At 50.4% G+C, this 15,701-nt stretch overlaps 1 protein-coding gene across 2 annotated transcripts in view; it reads right to left on the reverse strand.

Moving 5' to 3' along the window:
• The window catches only part of CACNA1D (calcium voltage-gated channel subunit alpha1 D), a 294,778-nt gene that overhangs the window by 40,607 nt on the left and 238,470 nt on the right, over window positions 1-15,701 (reverse strand). For both annotated transcript variants that reach the window (XM_032458261.1, XM_032458260.1), the window contains 3 exons: window positions 14,186-14,344; window positions 12,745-12,855; window positions 5,042-5,125 (listed from right to left, as the gene is read on the reverse strand). In XM_032458261.1, the coding sequence (XP_032314152.1) occupies window positions 5,042-5,125; window positions 12,745-12,855; window positions 14,186-14,344 (354 nt within the window). The remainder of the gene's footprint in view (window positions 1-5,041; window positions 5,126-12,744; window positions 12,856-14,185; window positions 14,345-15,701) is intronic.

Genomic DNA, 15,701 nt, shown 5'->3' on the forward strand with positions numbered 1-15,701 from the left:
TCTAGCAATGTAGGCTTTGGGCCAGCCCCCCGCAACCACGGAGCCAAACCAGCCCTGAGTTTCCCAAGTGCCATCAAAGGGATGGGTCTGCACCTTCTGCATTCATTCCCATGTTTTTCTGGAAAAGCTGAAAGGATGCAGTCTTCCATTTCAGACAAGAAGCAAACCAGCATCCCAGCAAACCAGTTACCCTGAGGCATCCTGGAGAATCTTTGGGAGGAGCCCCCTCTGACTACTTCTGACCTGGTTTGTAACACCTCTGGAATGGAGGGCTTCTGTACTTGGGATTGCTGAGTTTGTGTCCACAAACCAGCAATCTGGTCCCTAGAAAAGGGTAGCATAAGGAATAGGAGGGCTGAACAACCTGATCGGGGGTTCAGAAAAGAGGCTGAGTGTAGCTATTGGCCAGCTGGTCTAACCTGAGTACATGACAAGTCAGGGGCCAATCTTGGGTCCCTGGGAGTGAGCTTCCTACTGACTTTTTACATGCTCTTAAGTAATAACAAGGCAGGCATGGCTTCTAAACAAGCATTTTGCCTCCCTGGCAATAACGATAATGGAAAAGACTAAATGTCAGCCACGGCCATTCCCTAGGTTAGGGTGACTACAACGCTGGGTCATTTCACTATTCAAGGGACAAACAAGCATCGGAGAAGGGGAAAAAGTGAGCCTGCCATTCCTCATCTGACATTTTAGCAGCTTGGTGGAGTTATGATCAACTGTGATGAAGACAAGTCCACGAAAGCTATCAAACCATGACCGTGGCAGGGTGTGGGGCGTGGGAGCGGGGCAGCAAGATGGAGAGGGCTGGGTGAGCGTGCAAGCAGGACAACGGAAAGGGCCATCCAAAATGTCTGCACAAAGATGCAAACGCAAGCTCAATTTCTCATTTCCAGGCCAGATCACTCATTTTTGAAGACTATTCTGGCATGTCACAGAGCCAAGCATGACAGACCAAGATGGTCCCAGCTCAGGCCCCAGGCTGGAGATGATGAAATAGGGCACAGCACACAATTTAGATGACCACAACCCACTGCACTCCTGTGAAACTCAGTGAAAACCAAAGGTGGGGAAGCCAAAGACAAGTATACAGTCTTTCGAGCGCTTTTGCTTTAACAACGACTTCACCGTATATATGTTTATATATACTTGCCGCTACAATTTTCTAAAAATAAAACCAACATGAAAATCAATTAGGCAACAGAAAAGAAAGATCAACAGAGGTTGGGAGAGAGAGCACAGCAAGTTAAACATCGCAAAAAATGATGACGTATGGTAGCTAAAAACAGCCAACAATGGACCAAGAATATTCATGCTCAGCTGACGCAGGAGCTTGGGGGGCAAGGCCACCAAGGAAAATGATGTGCATTGCTTCCCTGGGGAACCTGATGTGCAGGAGATGGGGTGGAAGAACCACCAACTCCCCGCAGACAGTTATGTCAGCAGAGGGTAGGGGCACCCAGTCTCTTCTATCTTTTTGTAGATGCCCAACAAAGATGTGACAAAGGACCGAATCAAGAGGGGCCCTTGAGCATTCCCTCTGCGCTGAGGCCCAGCACAGGAATACCGAGGTCCCCCAAGGGGGTTTCTACTGGCCCAGGGCATTGAACTGGCATTGCTTTGGGCTCAGGAAGCTTTGGTCTCAGCCTTCATCTGACCAGGGGAATGGTTACACACTGAAAAACAGTACAAGGAAGTTAACTGGTATGACTGAATGTCAACGAAAGCCTGGATTGTATGGACACTCCAATGTCAAGTGCTACCTAAAAAACTTCATGTGGGCTTTTATAGACCTGTGGCTTTCCTGACTGATGGAAGGTGAAGGGGAACATGTCAGAGACAATGAAGAGCAGGGCTGAACCAGAGGGGAAGGTGCAGTGGGTGCCAGCCCGCAGCACACGGCGAGGCAGCCCAGAAGCTGGCGTGTGCTGTCACCGAGCACCCGGCAGCCAGTGTGTGGGTCAGGCATTAGAGAGCTGGGCTGTCTGCTGGGTGAACAAACCCTGGCCACATCCTGGTGCCCAGAAACGAAGCCTTCACCCTACCACCTGCACAACACTTGAAGCACGGAGGGACGTGCTGAAATTGTTGTTTATGGTTTTTCCACTTCCATTGTAGGCTGCCTCTGACTAACATAAGGGTCTGGTTCCAGAATGTTCAAGTAAGCATACTTTGATGAAGGCTGTAAGTGCTTTATGTTGTGAGATGATTAAGCAGGTGGATGTCTGGTCATAAACTCAGGAGAGAGCCCACGGCAGCCTGGTGAGCAGCCCTGCTGCTCTCCCATTAGTATGAGATTATTTTATAACCAAGCATAATTTACATATTATGAGTGTCAATTTTATAGGTGATTTATACGAATTCCACTTTGTGTGAAATAATTCACAAGTCTGAGATTCTGGAGGTTGGAGGATGCATGTACTGAGGTCTAGGAAAATGCCATTTTACTCCTTTGTCATGGCATGAATTTGAGTGTCATGAGGCTCAACTCACACCCTCACGCACGTGGTAAAGTCTTACAGTTCATTTTCCTTATTAATACTGGGAAAATCTACATTTAAAATAATTCCATTTTGTCTCCCTAACACTTTCGGTTTTGAACAAGTATCTTCACAACTACTCCTATCATTTTATCATTGCAATGTACCTACGAAGTAGGAAGGGCAGGTGTCATTCACCCCAGTGGACCCACGAGGGAACAGAGGCTGGGGTCCAGGCTAGTGGCTGTCCCACTATTCTACACTCCACAATCAGCCTGGCCCCCAGACTGGTGGCACTCAGAGACACCATCACTTTTATGTGAGGCAGGCTGTCTAGGCACCAGGATGGACCATGCAGTCCCACAGATGTCAGCCAGGCAGAGCATGGTGACCCCTTCCCGGCCAGGTGTTGGGGAAGGAAGGCCAGGCTGGCAGTGTGGAGCAAGAAGCCAGCACAGCCCAACAGCTCCCCTCATGCTCCACCCATCCCTGAAAAGGGCTTCACACAACCTAGTGGCACACGCTGGACACCCACAGAGACCTGCTGATGAACCGGGGACAGGCCAGGTGGGCAGGGCCATTTCTGTTGGTCTCGGGCCCTTCCAGTCTAGGCATGGGTCAGATCCAAGAAGGGCGAGTGGGAGGCACTGCTCCCCTTTCTGGAGCCCCTGAATGCTGAGGAGCATTCTCAGGGTGCTTCCTACAGGAGGTTCACTCTAGCTACCACGCTGCTACTGCACTTGTTCCCTCAACAAAGAATTCAACTGGGTGCAACAAAGGAGCAAGCACTGACACCCTCCCCTGATACACACTATGCCCTCTGTCCCCTAGCCCAGGGCAGCCTTCAATCTGCATCGATATTTGGGGAGCTAGGACAGGGACGTTACCCAGGGTCACTGGAAGGACTTGGCAGACACAGGGTACAGGTGAGGACACCCAAGGTGGTGGCCACGTGCTCAGGGCACAGCTGTGGGGCATCCCCCCTGTGCCTTGGTACCCACCATGGTGGGTGCCACAGTGGGTACCAAGGCAAATATTATGAGCTCTACTTTCCAAATGGATAAACTGAGGCACAAAGCAGCCGGGTGTCCTGCCAAGGTCACACAGCTAGTGAGCAATAATGTTCACATACTCACATAATTAACTCCCGGCCCTTAACATTTTAATAAGGTCTTTTTTTCCTTTTCCATTATATCTTATTACAAGAAATTGAATATAGTTCCCTGTGCTATACAGTAGATCCTTGTTGTTTATCTATTTTATATATAGTAATGTGTGTCTCAACCCCTCAACCCCTAATTTATCACTCCCTGCCCTTTCCCCTTTGGTAACCAGTTTGTTTTCTATGTCTGTGAGTCTGTTTTTAGTTTGTAAATAGAATTTATATCATTATTTTTAGACTCCACATATAAGTGGTATCATATGATATTTGTCTTTTTCTGTCTGACTTCACTCAACCTGATAATCTCTAGGTCCATCCATATTGCTGCAGATGGCATTATTTCACTATTTTTTATGGCTGAGTAGTATTCCATCAAGTGGGGTGTGTGTGTGTGTGTGTGTGTATACACACGTATCTTCATTATCCAGTCATCTGTTGATGGACATTCAGGTTGTTTCTATGTCTTGGCTATTATAAATAGTGCTGCTGTGAACACTGGGGTGCATATGTCTTTTCAAATTATAGTTTTCTCCAGATATATGCCCAGGAGTGGGATTGCTGGTGTGTCTATTTTTAGTTTTTTAAGGAACCTCCATACTGTCCTAATAAGGTCTCCTTTTAAAATGGTGTATTTGTTCCAAAATAGCAATTCTACACTTACTTCCCCACTCTCATTCAGGGGAGAGGGGTGGGGGGAGGGAGGGAAGACGACAAACTGTTCTTCGCCTTTTGAAATGAATGTGTGCATGAATTTCTAAAGTGCTCAGAGATCCATGGGGAGGGTTTCTGGTCTCCTCCCCATTAGACTTAACGAAAACAATCAGGTTATAGGACACAAAGTTTGCTACTTACATTCACTTCAGTTATAGCAATATCAACGACGCTACCAACAACAATTAAGGCATCAAAAGTGTTCCATGCATCAGTGAAATAGTGCTGTGAGGGCAAGCATTCAGAAGCCACAGAAGAGAGGAAGCACAACGGGGGAAAAAAGAAGAAAAGGACAGTGTTATAAAAGGGGAACATTCTAGCATTAAGCCACCTGGCTACTTGAAAAATCGCCCTAAAGCAAACATGTTGTAGGTACATCACTTTGGGTACCACTTCTGACACAGCAGATAAAACAGTTCCAGATGCCTCTCTTGCCCTGCCTGCCAGTGACCTGGGTGATAGTGCAAAGCAGTCGGCCCTCCCAAAGGTGCTTTGTGTCAAGAAAGGCCCGGGATCAGGCTCTACCCTAAAAGGCCTCTTCTGTTCATCTCTCATTAGAAAACTCCTGGTGTTCGACCAAGTACGACTGGGCTCTGTGACTTGTCCAGGTGATGCAGTGCAGGGCGGGAGTGGAGGTGCACAGACAGAGAGGATGGGAGGCGGGCGCCCCAGGCGGGCACATACTCACGTCAGCTTCGCTGAGGGCCACGTCTACAATGCTGCCGATTACGATGAGGGAGTCAAACGTGTTCCAGGCATCACTAAAGTACCCCTGGACAGAGTGGGCGGGGCAGACGTTTATGAGCACATAGCAATGAGACGCCATGCCGACCACGTGGGGACACACCTGGGCCCCGCGGCACCCACGGCAACCCGGTGGGGTTCAAGGGCCAAAGGGAAGTGATGATACTGGCCACCAGTGGAGAGTGACATGGGGCAGGGGCACCTGCATGTGTGAGAGGGCACACACGTATGTACACACACACACACACACAGAAGATCACGGCCCTGGACAGCATTGAACCAAGCTGAGTGTCTGCAGGACAGAGAGAGGCATTTGGTGACCATGCCCTGGCACCCAGGGTCGTGACCCCAACCCCTCACTGGATGATGGAGAAGGGTCCCCAATCATCCCACTTTCTTCTCTTCTCCCACTTTAAGAGCACTGTGGTTGACATTTCACACATTGTCACTTCTGTGGCCTTGAAACAAACCAGTATCCCTTCCTCCTGTCCACTAGTCCAACTATTGCAAAGGGTGTGCCCTGTGGCAGGTGGTCCTCACAGAGCTCTGGGTCTAAAGGGACACAGACATGTGGCAACGGCTCACAGGGAGACAGGCACAGCAATGCATGAGGTCCGAGGCACAGAGGTGGGTGTGGGGCCTGGGGATCGCTGCAGGGAGGCCATGGCAGGTCTCCCAGGGAAAGAAGTGCTGAGGGTCGATGCTGCCACTCAACTGTCCTCCAAAGAAGGCCCAAACCCTACACGCTCTCCTTCCACCACAGCTCTGGCTTTCCTCCCCTCCTTATGCATCCTCCAGGCTAAGAGGACACCTTTCCATCCCTCAAAACCACCACCAGGTTCTTCCCCACCTCCTGACATCTCTGCAATCCAGGCCTCTATCTGCCCAAATCCACTTCCTTCTTCACAGTCAAATCAAATGCCAATTCCCCGATGGCTCCTTTTCAGATGCTCCTGATGCACTTACTGTCATGGTGACTCTGCATCTCTTTCAGGTCTGAATTTGGGGTCTTTGCCTGCTGGCCTATCCTGCAGAAAGCCCTCTGATGGGGACCGTGATGACTGCTCTGTCCCCTCCTCCACTAATCCCACCACCTAGCCCAGAGCCATGAACCCAGTTAGTGCTTGACTTGTGGCAACGCCTCCTCCTTCCACCAACCTGCACCCTCCTGTCATTCAGCTCTACCTGGTTCCTGTTATTTCAGGTCCTCGTATCTTGTTGAAGGTACAACATCCCTAAGATTGTGACTTATAAATCTGTAGATACATGGCATACATTTTATGTCCTCCTCTGGGCTCAGCACAGTAGGTGCTAAATTAGTGCCTGTTGTCTCCTGATACCCCCCAGGAAGCTCTCAACTGGAGTGGGTGTTGGGGAGCACGGAGGCTTCTGGGTGCAAGGTCAACGATTCTGTCTGCAATTCAACTGCATCTTTTCAACAAGTTGGAGCATGTTTTGGAAATAAAAATTCAGGTCTGAATTACATAAAAAGGAGCCCAGCGTGCTTACAACTGGGTACACTTAGTGCTGGATCCAGAAAACCAGAACAGAAAGTCCTTTGAAGTGTCAGGTCCCATGAACTGGTGATCCAGTGCAGGCCCAGAGGAAGCCACCGCGGAGTCCCCGCCTTCTACTACACTGCAGAGAACGAGGACACATTGGCTGTTCTGGTAACTGGGATGTTCCTTCTAGTCACTGTTAATCACCCCAAGTGCGTTTACGGAGGAGCTATAACACTGACTTACGGTTTGAGATTGTTTTTCAAATTCCATCTTAAATAATGTAAGATTCTCCCAACTACTGAGGGCAGGGTCTGACCTTTTTTATGTGGGTTAACAGCAACCCAAGGCTCCAGAGCCTGGTGATCCCTCCCTGCACCTCTAGGCAGGAGCTGATGCCTTATAAATGCATGGTCATCAGTAACTGGGGCTCCAGGGTACAGAACAGTGGCAGACCCGGTGTCCCTCCTCTCCCGCCCCGGCACACGGCCAGCCCCACCCGCGGCCGCTCCACGTGCTCTGCTCCACCTCTTGCTATCCACCATCTACCGAGGCCATGCCCACCCACTGTGGACTCAATGCCCCTCTCACCTACTTTAGACTTTGTTCCTGAATAGCTCCTCTCTCTCTCTGCTTCTGTCTCTGCAGAATCATCAGTATTCACCTTTGGGTCCTTCCTATCAGCCTACAAACCATTCTCCAACTGGCCAGTCCTGGCCCACTGTGGTGTGGAAAGTCACTTTAAATTAGCACAACAAGGGCTTGATGCACTGTGTGGGGTCCTGGAACTCTCCAATCATCTCATCCTCACTCTCTCCAGAGTGTCCAACTGCACTCACAAAACTGTGCCGAAATTCCTGAGGGTTCCTCGACTGAAAGCTGACTCCACTAATCTAGGTGACAGGAGGCTTCAGTTGGTGCAGGTGGCTGGAGTCACAGGCTCTGACCAGGTGGCTCTGCCAGGGGTCCACGGGAGGCAGAAAATGCCAGCCCGCCCCTTCTTCCCACATCTCGTTTCCCTGTTTAGTAGCCGCCTATGTAGTAAAATCACTGTCAAGTGAGTATGACTCAGCCCCCTCCCCTTTGCTGACAAAGTCACCGCAGTGTCTGGGTAACCAGAAGGTGAGGCAAGGGCTTCCACCATGCGCCCACCTCCATGCTCTCCCCTCTTGGCCGGTGACAGCAGGGTCTCCTACAACTGAATGCTGAGTTGGGTCCCCTCAGTGGAACCAGCAGTCCCTACCAGCCCGGCCAGAGCCAGCCTCACCCATTTGAAAGGACCAAGCAAGTCAGCCACATGCAATAACATCTATTACTCAGAAACACTTCTGACTCCAGAAATTTAATATCATAAACCAGACTGACATGGGCTTGGGGCCAGGAAGCTCCCTTGCTTCTAAGAACTCTATCCTGACTGTCGTCAATGTGGTCTCCCGCCTGACTCTAGGCTCCTGGAAACAGAGCCTGGACCCCCAACAGGACAGAGTGTGGGCGTGGCACACAGTAAGAGGCAAGGTCTGTGCAATGGAAATGAGAAAGGCAGCCCAAGTCCAGGTTCCTTCTGCTGCCTGGGGTCTCTCACCTCTGCAGGTCTGAAGATACCTGGACAAGTGATCGGCATCTTGCTGTTTACTAAGGCAGTCAGCTCACTTACCAATTCCTTCCAGGGGTTGCCTGGGTAGCATTTGACCCAATGGATGACCACAGTGCCAACTTTGGGCAGAAACTGTAATTGACAGCTTTCTAACCAGCATAAGCCTTTCCAAAGGTCAAGTGGAGGCTCAGAAGAAAATGCATTCACAATTGGCCACTCTGCTCTGCCCAAATCTGTGACAGAAAAGCAGGTAGTATCTGATACCAAGAGGCTACACCCACAGGCTCACCCCTTCACTCCTGTCTTCCTTCCATCACTTTTCACTAAGTAACCAGCGTGTAGCAGGCATCGCGTGAGACAAACACAACCCTACCTGTGACCTTGAGCAGCTGCTCATCAGCTAACGGAGAGAGACATGGGTGGTCCTGATGTCGACAACGTACCGTGAGCATCTAACAGAAGCACATGTGAGAGGAGAGCTGACCTGGCTGGGCTGGGGGACATTGTCATGGAGGAGCCCACATTCCTGACAGGCCTTAAAGGGTAACAAGGTGGAAAAAGGGCTTTAGACACAGAAGCCTGTGCCAAGGAAAGGTCCAGCATGCTAGCAGTGGGGACGTGGTGGAGAGGAGGAATGGCCAGGAGAGTGAGGCAGAAATGTAAGTGGGCTAGTGTTTGGTGCAGGACTTTGAATATTCAATTAAGAAATTACAGATTTTTTTCTTTCACACCATAGGTAGTACGGTCAGCTTTGGGTTTACAAAGGGAGCGCGTGGGGGATGAAGGGAGGCAGGCTGAGACCAGAGGCCGGGATGATTCAGCCATCAGAGCAGCTCAGGAGGGAGGAGGGCAGCGCAGGCTGGGGCGAGGTGGAGCTGGCCACTAACACCCCGGGCATTCTGGCCTTTTACCAGGTGAGAAGGGGACCAGGAGAGAGCGCGGGGAAACCCCGACACGGAAGGGGCAGGCTGAGCCCCTGGAGGAGTCTGGCATAAAGTTCTAGTTAAGGAGAAGAAAAATATCTGCTCTCGGGTGTTATTCAGCATTAACATAAGTCACTCTAGGAACTCTGTACTCCGGGAAAGCTGCTGGGGCTTTTGAAGCAGTCGCATTCCTGCCAGGGCCTCTGGGCACGGAGTGCTGTCCCCACAGGCTGACGGGACCGGATGACCCAGTGTCCACTGCATATCCACCCTGTCCGAAAGCATGAGGACAGCACTAAACCACTTTCTTCCTTCCTCAAAACTGATAACTCTCCTTCCAAGCTCAAGTGGCTGGGCATGTAAATTAGACATTTTAAAAGTATAGGTGACCCTCGGGTTTGAACTGTGTAGGTCCGCTGATATAAAGATATTTTTCAACAGTAAATACCACAGCCACTGGTCCATGGTTACAGAGGAAGCTTGGATACAGAGGGGTGACTCTTAAGTTATACCTGGACTGACCCACATGTTGTTCAAGGGCCAACTGTAGAACCAAGATCAAAATGCTTTCAGGTCTAAGATTTGGGAATGAAGTGTGGCTCCCAGGGGAAAGCCCACATCCAAGGCAGGGCACCTGGCCTCCAACATGGGCTGGACCCAGCATCCGATGGGCACCTCTGGAAGCACGAGAGGGGACCTCAGGCAAATCAGAAGTGCTCTTTATACCTGCAGGAGCCAGCGCTTTGGGAAAGGCCCTTCTTCAATCTTCTTCCTTGGGGCAAAAGAACTCATTGGAGAACTCTAGTGGCTGCCATTTGAGAGTCCTGGAGGGGAAGGCCTGGGGAACAGGGCTGGTCTCTTACCTACAACACAGCCCACCTTTCACAATCCTAGGGTGGCTCGGTCACTCCAAGTGCATGAGGTCCATGTCCAATGGGTGGGCCTTCCCTGGGGAGATGACACTACCCACCAAAGAGCCTGCTTGCTTTGGTCTCACTCCTTGGCTCTTTGGCTCCTCACCACCTTCCACACTCATCCAACCCACACTCTTCCCCTGGGGTGAGCCTGCCTCCCCAACCAGGGAAGCTCCCGGCTCAGGTGTCCTATTCCCGTCCCCCTACCTCAGCCATTCCTGCTTAGGCAGGCGGGGCGACCTCACCTTGCACAACCTCAGTCCACATCCCTCTAAATGTGCTCTCTCAGGAGGCCCCATTTACCTGTCAGGCCCTCGAATATGGAAGGCATCGCCAGGATTGTTGGAACATCTTCCACTTGTTCGAACCCGGGCTCCTGTGACGCCTTCTCACCAGGAAGGAGTCTGTCCAACTTCACTCTCCTACTTGTATTACAAGACAACAGCCACCCCCGTCTCACCTAACAGATGCTGACAAGCTCTCCCAGAAGGTGTGACCCCCACTGTGGAGAACGCTGCCCCAAAGGACCCCGTGACAGAGCTCCTCACGAGAGACAAAGACTTCCTGAGATGAGACTGAGGGGCCAAATTCCCAGCCCTCTACCCCTGCGGCCATCCCCTTGGAGCTCCGGCCGCCTGTGCTGCACGGTTCCTCAGCCCCACTGCCCCCGACTGCTCTGTGGAAGACCACTCGCCTGGCCGTGGTTTGCCGACACTGGAGATGAGACAGGACAGTCAGGGAGAGTTTTAAGAAGAGATTCGCTTCTCCGTGAAATGACTCCCACTCCTCCAGACACACAATAACAGCATAAAATCTCTCTGCTTTGCAAACACAGTGACAGCGCCCCTCAAGCGTAGAGATGCTGCTATTGCTGTTTTAAAATTTCTCTCACTTGTCATCTGAGGACGTCTTCTGCTATGAAAATATCTCATGGAAGAAAACCACAAAGCGGCACATCTAGCGGAAATCACTCATTTTAAAACTCTGATCGATCAGTACTGATTATAGATTAGCTACTCACTTCCCTTTGGCCCCACCAGTCTGTTCACACGCCACTCAACTCTCCTCCCAGGTTTGGTATCAGTGGTTCATCGGGCACAGCCACTGACACCTGGGCTGCTGGAGGGCACACACAGACACACACGGACTCACACACACATGCCTTCTCAGGGCTTAATCACCAGGCAGGGGAAGGAATGGCAAGCGGACCTAGGAAATGTTCCACAGATACGTTCCGAGTCACACCTCAAGTACTTCTGATGTTCTTACTTGGCAACCTTGCCATTAGTCCCGACAAATACTGTTCAAAGACGGAAAGGGGAGGGGGAAGCAAACCAAAGTCTCAAAAGAAATTCAGAGGCATTTGGGAGGGGAGGAAATGTGTCTGGATGGAGATATGGACAAGTCACAGTATACAGCATCTGGCCATGCAAAAGTGCCAAATCTGACCCCACTGCAATCACCCCAATCGATCACTTACAAGTGTCCTTTCTTTTTGGTCCACAAAGATCTGACAAAGATTGCATAGAAATTAATTCAAATTAAAGAAAGGAACAGTTCTGAATTAGAATTCCACGCAAGTATGGAGGACGTGAAACCATCATTTCATAATCCAAGTCTTACTTCAATTAGTGCTGTTGGATACCTTACACACCAATGAACAGATACCTGGGTCACTGCACTAATTCTCTAACTCTGAAAGGTGGAGGCTCTGCTAGAAAAGAAACTGAGGGTCCCACAGCTCAGCCTGGATTTGCTTCTTCTCTGCCTGGGGTTTTGGACAAGGGAATATCATCACTCGATGACAGTGATGGTGGTGGTCACAGTAACAGTACTGACACATCCACAGCATGGTGCTACATGACATGCACTCTTCTAAGTATGGCACATAAGGTTACTCTTCACTCCTCTAAGCCACCCTATGAAATAGGGCTATTAGTGTCCTCATTTCATGGATGAGGAAATAGAGGCACGGAACAGTTAAGTAACTTGCTTGGGAATTTGAATCCAGTCTCGTTCCGGAACCACGCGTGCCCTTGGACACTGTACCATCTGTCTCTTACACTACAGACATTGACAACTGTGGGACTGGATTCTCTCCCCACTAAAGGAGACATAATATGCTGAGCCATCCAACAAAGTTTAAAAGGCTCATGTCTTGTTTTGCCTTAAAGTCAAGTGAAATTTTTCTAAATTAAACAAACGAAAGATGGTATGGTCATGAGAGGTCTGCAGCTGGCAGAATTTTCCATAAAAGGTGAAAAAGATGCTGTAGACCAAGAACAAATAAAACCACAGTCTCTATGATGGAGATCTAAAAGTAAAAGCAGGGTTGAATTATTTCTGAGGGGTTATATAAGATGACTTCTCTAGAGCTCGAGTAACGAGGCAAGTTTCCGTGAGATAGCATGACAACACTCTTCGAGAAACAGAACATCAGGTTTCAAAACACTCTCAATTCTACAAATTCCCAACTCTCTCTTCCCTTCTTTTTCTCAGAATTGTTTTTATGAGGTTTTGTTTTTGCAGATTTATTTTCTCATATGTACATAGATGCCCTAATCAGATTTTAACTGATTTAATCAAGTTCTCAGGTGATAACTTAGTTAACGGCCAGAACAATTCAGCACAATTCAGCAACCCAAGACTGACAGGAAGTGGGTGCTTCTCTGGGGTGATTCAGCAACAGCCTTTGAAAAGTAGGTTCAGCGACTCACCTTGGGTTTAAAAGCAATGACTTTCAAAACCATCTCGACAGTGAAAACCCCAGTGAAGACCATGTTCAGGATGTCCATGGCGTCATTAAACATCTTGGACTGCTCGTAGTGCTGTGTGGATGAAGACAGAGGCACAGTTCTCAGAGGCACATTCCCGACTTGCAAAAGGAGGCGCCCCAGCCCTTTACCCACTGCAGGCGTCTGTCCTTCACTTGGACACGGAGGCAACCCCACGGGCCAGCACCCACTCCCAGTGATGTCACTGACACTGCGAGGGCACACGGCTAATGCCCCCAGGAAGGCCTTGACAAGATGAGGGTGACTGATTGAACGATGAAGGGGAAAGACATCCATTTCCTCTGCTCGGGACAAAGGGAATCCACCCTTTCTTCCGGCAGGACTTATGTTCAGGGCCTCGGCCCAGGCACAATGCAGAGCACACCCACAGTCTGTAACTAAAGGGAAGGTTTGGTTAGGGATACATTTTATCCCATTCAGGCTTATGTTCCATCAAAGTCAGTATTATCCTGACTTCACGCTTTTCCCTACATCAGCACATGGGCCTTCTCATTCCTAAAGAATTCTAAAATTTAAGGCAAGGGCCAGAAAATGTATCCTTGGCTGTCTTTAGATACATTTTCCAGACAGCACTGGGAGTTGGTTTGATTTGCTCAAATTCTTCAAGTCAGTGGGGAAATGAATCTAGACCTTGGTCTCTCTTGTCCCAGTGCAACATCCACTAGACAACGTGAGTGCTGGAAACGCTCGCGGTTAATACCTCCATGTGACCCAATACAGCCAAGTGAGGTGAGCTGTATTCCTTGCCTCCAGGGTGAGCAAAGAGTAGCTGTGATGCAGGTCAGACCCAATATCCCACGGACTGGATGAGTTCCCACTGCCGTACTGAGAGCGACTTGAGGACAGAACATCACTCTGCGACAGGCCCAGAGCAAAAGGCCTGACACGAATGACCCAGCAAACTGTTTCTGATGTAGGTGTGACAGAGTTCCCATTCAACCAATAAAGAAAGCCAGGCTCAGGGGATATAACTTTCCCTAGATCACCCAGCTGGTAAGGGGTCAAGCCAGGATTGAAATCCCTGTTTGTCTAACTCCACACAGACAGAGCTTCAGCCCTCCACTGCTCCCTGGCCACAGGAGGCCCTCAGCCGAGGTTTACACAACTGAACGCCATGCTTGGGCTCCGTGTAAATGTTGCTTACGGTCACATTATACAGTCAGTCTCTTACGCAAAAGAGAGACTGCAAACTCCTGCCGTGGCAACTGTTAGCCAGAATGGGACTCTGGCCAAACTACAGCCCAGACTCATCAGAAAATCAAACCCTTCCTCTGGTGAGGGAGTGCACTCCACCCTCAGAATTTGGGGCATGGGGCGGCGCCCAAGGCCCAGACGTGATCCTCGTGGCTGTCTCCATTTTTACCTGCATGGCCAAGCAGAGTGTGTTGAGCATGATGAGGACAAACATCATGTATTCGAAAGGCGAGGAGTTCACCACGTACCAGAACTTGTACTGGTAGGGGTTTTTGGGGATGTATCTCCGCAAGGGACGAGCTTTCAAGGCGTATTCAACACACTGACGCTGCAATGGCAGAAAAGAGAAACGGGGGTCCTGAGCATGTCTATGGAAGAAGGACACAGTTCTCGCCTGCCCTCCAAGAGCTGGTACACATCTACTGAGAGGGACCAAGGACAAGGCGGAAATGGCCATAGCACCCTCCACAGGGACCACTGGGCATCACGGAAAAGGGCCCCTGGTGAGAGGCACAGAAATCCTCAAGAACCAGAGGAACTGGGCTGACTCTGAGACTGGAGGTCCCTGGCTGCTCCAGGATGGAACCACACGAGACGCCTCTCAGGAGCCAGAGCGTGTTAACCCTGGGTGTCTAGTGGGGAGGCACCTGTGTGTCCATCTGGGGGCTTTTGAGACTTGGGAGCTTGTAGTGTTCACGTCAGAATCCCCAGGAAGTGGTCCATGATGATGGCAGAACACTGCCCTGTCTCCTCTCGCTGCAGCTGAGACTGGTCCACCCATTATGGCAAAGCCCAGAGGGAGCCTCCAGCCCCAGGAGCCCTCAGCTCAGCTCAGTATCAGGCCCTACCTGCTCTTAGGTCCAGCCTGAACCCTGCTCTCCTGCTTTGGCTCTGACTTCAGATAAGCTCCCTCTGTCCAGGACCTGGCCCTGCTGTGACCTCACAGGCTGACTCTAGGGACCCCTGACAGGAGCTTGTTCTGGACCTCGGGTGGTGACCTAGTTTCAGCTCTGGTGCCGCCTGGCTGGCCTGGGCCTGGGCCTGACACTCTTCTTCCTCGGCAGGGGTGAGGGGATGGGAACAGCTGGGCCAGGCCTCCCTCAGACTGATGTGGATGGATCTGCAGGGACGCCCTCACAACTCACAGCAACATCTTCCTACAAACAAACTAGGTGCTGTCCTCGTGTTTCCCCCAGTGGGTTCACAGCCGCACCAGAGAGACGGCCTCACCAGGCACGGCCACTTCCCTGCAGGAAGCCCGAGCTGCCCGATGATTCTTGCTCACTAAGTCATCACCAAACAGAGATGGCTCCTGATAGAGGACCGGGGGAAACTCCCAGAACACAATCTCCATCTCACAGACAACATTTTAGAGTTGAAAGGGACCTCTAGGAGTAACTCCTTAATACCCTTGGTTTAGAGATAAGGAAGCAGGCCCAGAGAGGAGCAGGGCTGCACCCTCAGTCACAGAGTAAATGCAGGTAGAACGCAGGTCTCCTGGCTCTCTCACATCATCACACAATCAGAGCCAAAGGCCCTGCTTCTATCAGATAGGTCAAGAGAGAGTGATGCCGGTGTAATCTTAGACCTGAGTTTAAATTTAGCAACTTTCCCTATGGTGTGATAGGGTACTTCCTCCTAGGTCAATGGTTCTCAACTAGGGACATCTGACAACGTCTGGAGAT

This window comes from Camelus ferus, chromosome 17 (assembly GCF_009834535.1).
Source record: "Camelus ferus isolate YT-003-E chromosome 17, BCGSAC_Cfer_1.0, whole genome shotgun sequence".
Taxonomy (NCBI): Eukaryota; Metazoa; Chordata; class Mammalia; order Artiodactyla; family Camelidae; genus Camelus; species Camelus ferus.